Here is a 12,270-nt window from a genome sequence, read left to right as displayed (position 1 = left end):
TCCACATTTTTTTAGAGCCCAGTACAGGACTCATCTCCAGGGCCAATTCAAGGGCAGCCAGATTTGGCCCAGTGGCTAAGTCTCACGGAAGGAAATTTAGCATTTACCAGCTGAGGCCACGTGGATCCTTTAGAGGTGGCAGAAAGGATGAGTGCTCTTCTAGAGGTGACTGGAATATTCTACTTTTTCATTCAACCAACAGACATGGATGGAGAACTGTTATGAACTAGACAGGGACGAGCCAGGGTTCCCGTCACATGGCCGACAGGGGCAGGGGCTAGCCGACAGTATCTGACTGGGCTGAGCAGGACAGCTCCATCCCATCACTGCCCAGTGTGCACCCCAAGCAGCTTCTTGTGCGCCTCATGGCTTTTAGGAGGGGCTGAGTCAGCAGCCCAGGGAACCATTGGGAACCCAGGGTGGCAGAGTTTAAGAAGACTCTTAAACTCTGCGTACAAGAGAGGAAGGCGACTGAGAAGCCAAAGTTCTTATTTAAAATTCCCCTTTGCTGATGTGAGCCCAAGTGTGACTCTATTACTTGCAGCTAGAAAAGTACCTACTGGGTGACAAGGAACTACGCTAGTGCTGGCCACACAGAGGTGAGCAAGACAGACAGGTCCTGCAGAGCTTACTGAAAAATAACAGCATTCCGCAGTGAGGCATTTTTAAAAAGCATGAGAAAGTCACATATGTTATCTAAACAGTATCTAAAAAATATCCTAGAACAAAGATGGAAGGAAATATTTCCCAAATCAGATCAAGTCCTCCAGGTTAACATGACTGCTTTGCATCCTGTACTTTTTCTCTGTGGCACTCACCACAACTATAATTCATATATATTTGCCCAGGTATGACCATCTCTCCCTCTAGAATTTAAGCTCTTTAAGGATGAAGATGGTGATACATATTTGGTGATGTATATTCATAATTTTTGCTGAATTCTCAGCACTAAACATTAACCTTGCCTACAGTAGCATTTTTTTTATTGTAAAGATTTTATTTATTTATTTTTAGAGAGGGGAAGGGAAGGAGAAAGAGAGGGAGAGAAACATCAATGTGTAGTTGCCTCTTCCATGTCCCCTACTGGGAACCTGGCCCGGAACCCATGCATGTACCCTGACTGGGAATTGAACCTTTGGTTCGCTGGCTGGCGCTCAATCCACTGAGCCACACCAGCCAAGGCTAGAGTAGCATTCAATAAATAGTATGAAATAATAGATAATAATGAATGTCTTCTGTGAGCTTTTATGAGATTTTAATTTTCTTCTTTAGCAACAATTGTCTTATCCAATTGTTTTTATAATGAATTTTATGACTTCTAAAATCTAGGGTAAAAAAGTTCTGGGAGAAATGTATGCATCACAAAACCAATCATAAAAATCAGAAGGGACTTTGAGAAATCAGGCTTCTGATGGCATAGGGATGGACTGGGTGGGGTAAAAGTCAGTTCCAATTTTCCAGAGAGGCAGCTGAGAACCTGACATCATTGGGCTAAAATGACTTCTCTCTGGTTCAACTCTGGAGCCTCCTGACACACCTGAGTAGTCACACCCGTGGCAAGAAAAGCAAGAACACAGGAAGAGAAGAGGATGACACACAGAAAGAAGGCAGAAGGCTCCTTGAGCAGAGGCCAGCACGGAGGCGCTCACAGTGTCCTGATGTGTTGTGTGTGACAATCTCAGAACCAGACAGGCCTGTGGTGTCGGGCCACCTTCTTGCCAGGCAGCACCGGCCCCACCAGTAGGCTCCGGTTTCTCTCACATATTTTCCTGATTCCTGTTACCTGGCTGCCTGGGAAGGCTCTTGAGGTTGTGGCCTCTATTTTAAAGTTCTTTTGCCACAGTTCCCTCCCTTGGGAAATGCCTTCGGAGTGACATGTGAATGTTTTCTTATGGTATGGGAGTGAGCACCCACCTGACACACCAGGATTCATGAGGCCCTGAGGAAGAATCTGATTTCTGCCCTCAGAAGTCCTCATGGTCAACACGGAATCAAAAGAAACAGGCAAACATGGTGAGACCTGTGTCAACATGGGTTAAGGGTTCAGAGAAGAGTACACCCTGGGCTGGCCCTTGTTCATACACCACACATGGTCTGGGGCTTGCTGCACGAGTGAGTTTGGAGCTGACTCCCTCCAGATTTAACCAAGGGTTACTATATTTCTGGCTTCAGAGGCACTGTGTGGTCCACACCTAGTGGGAAGGACAACCCCCAGGACTGATGCACTTACCACACCATGGATCTGGGCCACCTTGCTGCACAAGTCAGGACGCCACTTTTGAAGAGCCAGATAGAAAGGATTTTTCTGAAGATCTTCATCATAAAGAGCCATATGGACTTCAGATGGGGCAAAGTGAGGCTCCTGGTACAAGGGAGGAAAAAGGCAGTGAATGACCACTTTCAGATTTATATAACACATGCAAGTCTCAATCTGGCAATTTCTAAAGACCCTCCCTGACACATAGTATTCTCTTCTACAGACCTCACCCTCCAGCAGGAAATATCTAAAACAGCCCATCAATTCTAGGATGACTATATTTTTACTGGTTAAATGTGTAAATTATGTTCAGAAAATTAGACTCCAGGGCATTGCAAATATAAAAATGACTCTTTTTAGAACATCCTACATGACCAAAATTATGATACTTTAAAGCATTTAAAGTATTTTTAATGAAATATTTGAAGCATACAAAAAAGTAAAAATAATATAAACCAGAATTACCAACTCTTAACACCATTACCATACTTGATTGGCTGCCTCCCACAGGTGCCCTGACCAGGGATCAAAACCCACAGCCCAGGCATGTGCCCTGAACGGGAACTGAACCCCCAACTCTTTTTTTAATACTTACCCTGAGGACATTTTTTCCCCATTGCTTTCAGAGAGAGTGGAAGGAAGAGAGGGAAGTACAGAGAGAAACATCTACATAAGAGAGAAGTATCAATTGGTTGCCTCCTATGTGCACCTGGGCCAGGGACCAGCACCCGAACTGGAGATCGTATGTATCCTTGGGCTATGGGACATTGCTCCCACTGAGCCACACAGGATAAGGCAAATCCCCAACCTTTTGGTGTACGGGATGACACTCTAACCCAGCCACACCAGCCAGGGTGCCTCAGATTTTCTTTTAAAAAAGATATCAGAGTAGCTGGAACTCCTGCTGAGCCCACCCTGATCTCTTTCTCCTCCCTTTCCAGAGTCAACCATGATCCTGGAGTTGCTGTACATCCTTCTTGCTCTCGTTACTATTCCTTTAATACTTATGTATTCATAAATAATCTAGAATATTGTTTTATGTGGTTCAAAATTTACATAAATTGTATCACACTATAAGTATATGGAACATGCCCTTTTCAATCAACATTGTGTTTGCAAGTCAGCACTGTGCATGCTGATCCGTATAGCTCTCACTCATCCACTGACTTCTGTAAACATGACACAATTTCTCTAATATCGTGCATTTAAGTTGCTTCCACATTTTCAGTATTACAAACTGTGCTGGAATGAACACTCTATACCGGAGCACATATCTAGGAATGTCCGTAGGAAGAGCTGCCTGGTGCATCCACCTGCACTGTCACCGGATGCTGATGACACTGGGTTGCCGTCTACCTCCTTGGAAAGCACACAAGCACTCCCCTGCCTCACACCGCATCCTAGTTGACACTTTTCGGTGTTGTTGGATTGTCTTGTTTCTACCAGTCTGTGGATATAAATAGTATCTCACTGTTTTTATATTTTCACTTCTGTAATGAAGTTGAACATCATTTCATGTTCTATAAATTACCTTATTGTGTCTTTTGCCCATTTTTCTAATGCATTGCTAGCTTTTTTCTCATGGTTTACAGTTCTTTCTATATATCTGGTTACTAAAAGATGTTGCAAATATATTTTCCCAGCCTGCAACTTATCTTTGCATTTTTTTCAATGGGTGTTTTCAGAAACTGAAATGTCTGATTTTAATGTAGTTGAACTTGTCAATCTTTGCCTTAATGGTCAGGACTATCTGGATTTTAGGGGATCCTATGGTTTGGCACATTCCTTTGTGAAGTGACTTAACCATTCTCCCAAAGAGACAGTGGTATCTACTTCCCTACCCCTTGAATCTCAGCCTGCCCATGATTTGCTTTAACCAACCAACAGACAGTACTGATGCTCTGTGATTTAAAAAAATAATTTACTCTTCATTGTATTTTATTCCATTACCATTTAGTCCCCTTATACCTCCCTCCCCGCCAGCAATCACCATACTGTTGTCCATGTTCATGAGTCCTTTTTCTTTTTTGTTCAACTCCTCTACCCCCAACCTCCCTCCACCCAGCTGTCATCCTGCTCTCTATCTATGAGTGTGCCAACATTTTCCTTATTAGTTCAGTTTATTCATTAGATTCCACATGTGAGTGAAATCATATGGTATTTGTCTTTCTCTGACTGGCTATTTCACTTGGCATAATGTTCTCCAGATCCATGCTGTCACAGATGCTCTGTGATTTCTGAGTACCAGCCTCAACAGGCCTTGCATATTCCCCTCTCATTCTTATGGTGCCTTGAGACTACCACACTATGAAGCAGCCCATGGGACAAAAGACCATCAAAGAAGCAGCCCAGGTGGCCCCGAGAGCACTGCCACCCCACCAGCTGAATGCAGCCATGTGAGTGAGCCCAGGTGAGACTAACAGAAGAACCATTTGCCACTCCACAGAACAGTAGAAGGTAATAAGCTGTAGCGGTTTTAAGCCACTAATTTTTTGGCTGGTTTGTTATGTAGCAAAGGCTATAACTGAAACTACATCCTTTCCAACACCAAGGCCATAAAAAAGTCCCTACAATTTCTAAGAATCTTAAAAATTTTCATTTTTAGGTTGTCAGTTCATTGTTATTTGTATATATGTTATAAATAAGACATCTGTCCTGGCTACTGTGGCTCAGCAGATTCAGAATCGGCCTGGAAACCAAAAGGTCGCTGGTTTGATTCCCAGCCAGGGCACATGCCTGTGCTGCCGGCCGGGTCCCCACTTGGGCAGCAGGTGAGAGGCAACGAATCAATGTTCTCTTCCTCTTTCTCCCTCCCTTCTCCTCTCTCTAAAAAAATTAAAAAATAAATAAAATCTTTAAAAGAAAAAGGGGGAATTAATTTTTAAAAAGATTTTATTTATTTATTTTTAGACAAAGGGGAAGGGAGAAAAAGAGGGAGAGAAACATCAGTGTGTGGTTGCCTCTTGCACACCCCCTACTTAGGGACCTGGCCCCACAACCCAGGCATGTGCCTTGACTGGGAATAGAACCAGCGACCCTTTGGTTCACAGGCTGGCACTCAATCCACTGAGCCACAGCAGCCAGGGCAATTTTAATAATATATTTTATTTATCTAAATATGACCAAAATATTATATTTTCAACATGTTATCAATATTTTAAAGTTATTTTTAAAGATTTTATGCATATTTTGCATATATTATTGCAAAATAATTTTGAATATATTATTTTGATATATTATTTTTAGAGAGAGGGGAAGGAAGGGAGAAAGAGGGAGAGAAACATCAGTGTGTGGTTGCCTCTCGAATGCCCCCTACTGAGCACCTGGCCCGCAACCCAGGCACGCGCCCTGACTGGGAATCAAACTGGCCACCCTTTGGTTTGTAGGCCAGCCCTCAATCCACTGAACCACACCAGTCAGGGCCAGTTTTCAAGTTATTAATGACATATTTTACATTCTTACTCCTAGTAAGTCCTCAACATCTGGAGTGTATTTTACATTTATAGTACTTCTCAATTCATAGTAGCCACATTTCAAGTGCTTGATAGCCACATGTGGCTAGTGGCTAGTATATTGGACAGAGCAGGGCCACATTATTTTATATGACTACAGCTTCAAAATCTGCCTTGATATTTCATAGAGAAAGCCCTCCCTGCTCTTGTTCTCCAAAATTGTCTGGTTATTCCCAATTCTTTGCAATGTCACATGAATTAGAATCAGCTTATCGATTCCATGAAAAATCCTGTTGGGATTTTTATTGAAACTGTACAGAATTCATGGACCAGAGAGTCAACATGTTTATACTAATCCTATCGTCTATGAACAGGGTACATCTTTCCATGTACATCTTCTTTCACATCCAATTAAATTATCTCTATAAAGACCATATATGACCTTTATTAGACATTATTTATATATTCTGTATAGGTTTACGCCTGTGGTGAACAGGGCTTCCGTTGCCCTAGTCTGTTCCTCTTTCACAGATATGTCAGTGTGTTTTTACTGAGCTCCCAGAGAGGAATATGAGAAACAGGCACAAAGAGGGAGTCAGAGGTCTAGCCACATCACTGCCCCTTCTGAGCCTCCATCTCACACTGCATACATATGTACCAACACTCACTGGTAGCCCACAGGGTCCCTTTGTGAGGATTAGAAAGGGGTACAGTCTTGTATCAGGGCACATGGTTTGGTAAGCAGCTCACAGGCTACATATCAGCCCCAGTTTGCCGATGGTTCCCCTCCCCCGGGCAGGGCACCTGTGCAATAAATAACCTGCACAGTATACACAATAGCTGTATCGTTAATCATTGACATTTTCCTTTAAACACCTACTCCCTTTTATAATTTTTTAAAAAAGAATTCTTACTACACCCTGGCCAGTGTGGCTCAGTTGGTTGAGCACTGTCCTATAAACCAAAAGGCTGCGGGTTTGATTCCTGGTCAGGACACATGCCCAAGTTGCAGTTCTGTCCCGGGTTGAGGTGCATGAGAGAGGCATCCCATCGATGTTTCTCTCCCTCCCCCTCACTTCCCCTCTCTCTAAAATCAATAAGCATATCCTTAGATGAGAATTTTAAAAAATCTTATGACTACTTAAATGAAAAAAAAACCCTATCAATTCCCATAAAGAGAATAAAATCTTAAAAACAATGACATTATTTAAAACCTTGCTAGATACTATTGCCTGACAAAGGTTCTGTACTTCAGCCTGTGGCCTCTTCATTAAAAAGAGGAAATTAGTAACTATTAAGGAGCATCAAGTAAACCTACCCTTGATATAATCAGATGAATGAAATATGAGTGAACACTGAATTACTTTCTTACTATGTACCAATATTACAATATGCTTCCTTGGGAAAACACCAGAATAGTATGCATAAATATGTTATGAATTCTAGCTCTTATAGTTAATGATAAAAACAGCAACCATTTGAGAACATCCTTGGATCAGGCACTGTGGTAGCTTCTATACATCCTCACTCCATTTTAATGCTCCCAACAACTATGGGTAACTACCAATAATCAACGGTCACAACAGCTATGGGTATCATTAGCCCCACGCTGCAGATGAGGAAACTGAGGCTCTGTTGGCCAACTTGAGGTTACACAGATGTCAGAATTTATTCAAATACCCACCCCTTGAACAACTACTACACCTCGTATAAAATAAATATGCCTGGACTAGGGCTTATCTCATGAGCCATGGATGCAAGGATTCCTCACTTCACTTCCTCCAAAGGAAAAGTCCCCCTGACAGACAGGCAGCCACACAGGCCCCACATGGAACCCCCTCAGCCTGGTACAGCCAGAGCTGCCATGGCTGCAGCTCTAGAGGGCTGCCTGAAGGAGGCCCCTGAGCTCCCTGCAAATCCACTTCTGGAGAAAAGCCTACAGTGAAAACCTGCTACATATAATCCCTTCCCAGACCCCAGAGATAGTTCTGTAACAATTTAGGTATTTGAGCTATTGAATTCAATTATTACCAGAGCCCAGATAGTCCTTTTTTGAGACCCTACCAGAACAACTGAATCATGTAATTTTGCTGGGACAGAGTCACAAGAAAACAAAATCCTTCCAGGTTCCTGACAGTTGGCAGACTGTGCACAGTTTTGCACTCTATGTGGCAGAGTGCAAAAGTAAAGATGTCTTGGACAAAAACCACATGAGAAACAGGATATGACAAGGTCAGACTAAAGCTCTGCAGGGAGATTCCTTTTGCTTTGGACGGGATGCTGGCAGAACACCGACGCCTCCTCCCCTGAGATGAAGGTGACATGGGCTGGCTTTGATGGACAAACTAATAACCTGGCCTTTACGCAAGGAATGTGCACCAGAAGAGTAAAACCGACCCAGAACAGTACTGGGAAAAGTGAGGACCAGATAGAGACGGAAATAGCAGGGAGGGGCTTAGGGGCAAGAGGTGGCGGGGTTGGGGGTATCCTGGCAGGGACCAGAGTAAGGCCAAAGGTTCAGGAGGCAGGAAAAGGTACTTGTGGGCACAAAAAACCTAAGGAAACTTTTTTGACTAGATGAGAAGATGAATCCAGGGAAATAATCAGAATCCAAACAGAGCAGGTTGAAGAGAGGCAGCAAGGTAGGAGGAGGCCCCTGAATGCCACATCAAAACATTCAGTTTAAATGCATAAACTGTGTAAACATATAAGACTCTTAGCAAGTATTGCTGGTGAATGGGATGGAGCTTACTCTTTCTCAGTCCCATGTCATCTGCTTTCTCTTGGATACCAGTCCTCCTGGTCACTAGACATTGAGCCCTGTGCCCAGGAGTAGGGATTCAAAGAGCTCTGTCCTGTACTGTTCTCAACCTTTCTGTTCTAGAATTAAAAGCACATAATAATCACATACAGTCTGGTGTGTAATGACAGGGTTGAATTCTTTTCTAGGGGTAAATGCTTAAAAATACTATTTAATGCCCTAACAAGTTTACTTGCAAGAATTAGTTTTATATTTTAAAATATCATGCAAATTGACTTTTCCCATGTAAAACTGAAAAGATGAGTGACTCCTCTAATAGAACTCCCTTAAAAAAAAATTGCACCCCTGTCTAAGCTCAAATAATGGGATCATTTACAGAAAATCTAGTAAAGTTAGTCAGAGATCAAATACCCCTGAACATGAGTTATCTAGAGTTACTCTGTGACCTGGATGGCTAGGCGAGGCCTCAAACCAGTACCAGGCATTTCAGGAGGCAGTGTGCTCACTTGTGGTTTTGTGGTCTTCAACCGTCTTGCCAGCCTGGATGACTCTAGCTGGTCAGGGACCAGCTGGTGACAGTGTGCTGCCTGGCTCAGCAGAATCCAGCACAGGAAAGTATGTGCCTCCCAGAGATGCATTCCCTGCTTACATCTTACTGCTGCAGCTGTTCCCACCCTTCCAGGGACCAGACCAAAGACCTTGACCAGGCATATTTTCCAACTGATGAGCATTATTCTCTGGCTAATTTAATTTGTGATTCAGAAGGAAAAAGGCACAAAGGGAAAACTTTATATTTGTGTACAGTACCAAATGGAAACAATTTGATAATATAATGTATGGTGTCACAGTCACTTGTGTCCTTCTGGCCTATAATGTCTATGGATCTCATACATATTTTTTTCAAGGCTCCTTGTCAAAGCACCCAGCTTGCACCTGGCCGCCTGGCTCACAGTAGGCATGTAGTAACTGTTCTTCCATTTGAATAAAATAACGGTGGGGTGTTAGAGGAAGCTCAAGCTCCCAGGGAGGGGTCATCTCTAACTGAAGCTGGAAATCCACTACCCATATCCAGCGGAAGGTGAGGGGCTGGCCCCAGGCAATCATATAGGCATTGACTAAAAGACACAAACAGTGTCCTCAGAGCTGGCTAACCACGGTGACAGCTCAACTGTGGAGGGTCACAGAGGGGAAGAAGGCCATGGCTGGAAAGGGGTGTGACCACCAAGGGAGCAGGAAAGTTTGGAGGGGCACGACTGTTGCACAGAACGCCACTCCACCGCCCTGCTCCTGGAGTTGCGGGTGGAACCACAGCACCCATCTCCCTGCCAACCTTGGGCAGAAAGGCAGGGGCTCCAAGGGCCACTTCTCATTGTCTCTCAGACTTGAAAGCAACCTCAGGACAAACCAGATCTGGATTCTTCAGGTGTAAATCCTTTTTAGGTCAGGTATCCATCATCACAGGGTCAGATCCCTCTTAATCCTCTAGGAGAAGATAAAGTGACTGGCACCTGCTTAATCCTGGAAGTTCATAAACAGGGGCAAAGCCCAGAATGAACAGTGCACACACATGTGAATAGCAAAGACCCAGCAGCTGCTCACAATCCAAGAGCCACAGGAGGCACAATCAGGACCTGACCGCAGGCCCTATGCAGATACAACTGCTCACTTCCCAAGCAACATTGCCCTGCAGGATCACTTTAGGTGACAAGCCAAGGTCAGAGAGCTCACCCAAACTGTCTACCCATTTCATAGCCCCAGCTGCTTTCTTGCCACTAGGACTTAGTCAGAAGAATCTGTCCCTGCTCCCACACTACACTTCTCCTTTGGAAGCCTACAGGCTCTGCCTCCTGATGTCACTCAAACCTGTTCATCCACAAGGCTATCTTTTCAACACTGAGGTCTGTGCAGGATTCCTCAATGACTTCGTCTTCACTCCCTACTAGATGAACTCTCACCTCTAACCTCCCATTCACCTCTGTAGCCTCATCTCCCTCTGCTGTCTGCACAGGTCCCCAAAGAGATGGGTTCTCCCTTCTTCTACCAGTTTGTCCTAAAAACTATTCTTCCTCTGTTAAGGCACCTATTTGAAAGGTGGGGGCTGAAACCCTCCACAGCTAAGAATGGCCAAGGCCCAGAGAACCTGAGCCCTCACCACAAATGGCCACTGAATCAATGCATTAAAGGACAGACTGCTGAATGACAGCAAGCGCTGAGGCCCAGCCCTCTGAACCCTGCAAAATCCAACACCTGGACCAGACAGGTGTCCTAGAAAAGCTAATATCCACTGCTCTTTTCTAGCACTAGTGTGAAGGTGCATTAATTAAAATAGGGGCCTCTTTACAGGAAACCCATAAACTTAGAAAATCGCAGCTGGCTATATAAATTAGTACTCCCTCCAGTTTACTCTACCCCTCATTTCTTCGACGTCCTAAATCCTCAATGAAGACTTGACACTTGCTCCCGGCCCAGCGAGGGCTCCAAATGCCCAGGTCCACAGTACCTCGAGGGGCCGCCAGAGAGGCACGGCCTGGCTCTAATGCCTCTGGGCAGTCCATTTCCAAAGAAAGGAACTGAACAGGCCCTAAGTCCCGAATATCTCTTGGTCCTTAAGAGTTTTCCTGGAGTAATCTTTACCCAGCAGGACGAGGAAGACACCGCCCCGGCGGGCTGGCAGGCAGGGATTCCCTTCTACTTCCTTCACGCCTTCATCACCTTCTTTCCGGGGACCACAAGAGCCCGGCCTGAGGCGTTGGACCCCCACATACAGCCTCCCCTCCATCTTCACGGCCAGGCTGCCAGCAAACCCCGGACGCTACTCAGCCCAGGAGCGACGGTCCTGCCCACTGCCCCCAACTCCGAACTCTGAAGACCCGGGACCCGCTGGACCCATTCTGGAGCCGCGGGGGTCAAAGTGCGCATTCTTCCCCACCCCGCCCCGGAAAGAAAAGGCAGAACGAGTTCATCTGCAGATAGGACCGGGAGAGTGCGGGAGGGGTGGTCCATCCGACCAGGAGCCGGGTCTTGGAGGTCGCCCGGGGGTTACCAGCCCAGCCAGGAACGCCGTGGGACGCCAGAGGTGGAGAGGAAAGAGCACCTCCCCTTCCCGCTCAGGGCCTCGCCGGGCCTCTGGGCCCCGAGGCGCAGCCGTCCCGAGGGAAGGGAGGCGCGGGAGCAGACAGTAGAGAGGACACTTACTTAAAAGGCTACATAGTTTCATTCTCTGCCCTTCCCGGAGCGGCGGCGACAACTCCCAGCCCCTGGGACCTAGCCTCAGGACCCACCACCCCAGCGGGCGGCCCCACTCCACCACCCACCCTCTTACTCCACAGTTGGGCGGAGACGTACCTCAAAGCCTCGAGTCAGCCCAATGGGCGGCCGCCCTTACCCAGAATGACGTGCGCGCAGAGCAATCATTAAGTCCTCCCAACCGAGGGAGGGGCCGAGGCGGCGGACAGTGCTTCCTACTCAGGTTGCAGTAGCCTAGAGCTGCCGACTGCGCGTGCCCGGGACGGGAGAGGGCGGGGCCGAGAGCAGCTCCGACACTAGGGAAGGGGTCCAAGCCTGGTCTTGGAAAGCAGACTGGACCGAGATGGGGAGACCCTGGAGCCATACTGCCCCATGGCTCGCCCTTTACTGCTAGCTTTGGAGCATGGAGGTGCCCAGGCCTACGAAGCACACCACTCCCGTCGCTGGCAGAGGCTGGGAGTCATTGTCCCTAGGTTCTAGTCCCCTCACTTGCATGGACGTCGAGTGACCAAGGCCCCCCGCCTTTTCTTTACCTGGACATCAGTTTCCCCATC

At 46.1% G+C, this 12,270-nt stretch overlaps 1 protein-coding gene across 1 annotated transcript in view; it reads right to left on the bottom strand.

Annotated features, from left to right (window-relative positions):
* LOC128780104 (ankyrin repeat domain-containing protein 27) overlaps positions 1-11,803 on the bottom strand; it is a 68,433-nt gene extending 56,630 nt beyond the window's left edge. The window contains exons 1-2 of the mRNA XM_053917839.1: positions 11,666-11,803; positions 2,231-2,362 (exon numbers count right to left, since the gene is read on the bottom strand). Coding sequence (XP_053773814.1) covers positions 2,231-2,332 — 102 coding nt within the window. The 5' untranslated portion in view covers positions 2,333-2,362; positions 11,666-11,803. The remainder of the gene's footprint in view (positions 1-2,230; positions 2,363-11,665) is intronic.
* Between the last annotated feature and the right edge of the window lie 467 nt (positions 11,804-12,270).

Source organism: Desmodus rotundus, unplaced genomic scaffold, assembly GCF_022682495.2.
Source record: "Desmodus rotundus isolate HL8 unplaced genomic scaffold, HLdesRot8A.1 manual_scaffold_34, whole genome shotgun sequence".
NCBI classification, from domain to species: domain Eukaryota; kingdom Metazoa; phylum Chordata; class Mammalia; order Chiroptera; family Phyllostomidae; genus Desmodus; species Desmodus rotundus.
Note: the sequence above shows the minus strand (reverse complement) of the source record. Positions and strands in the feature narration are given on the sequence as shown.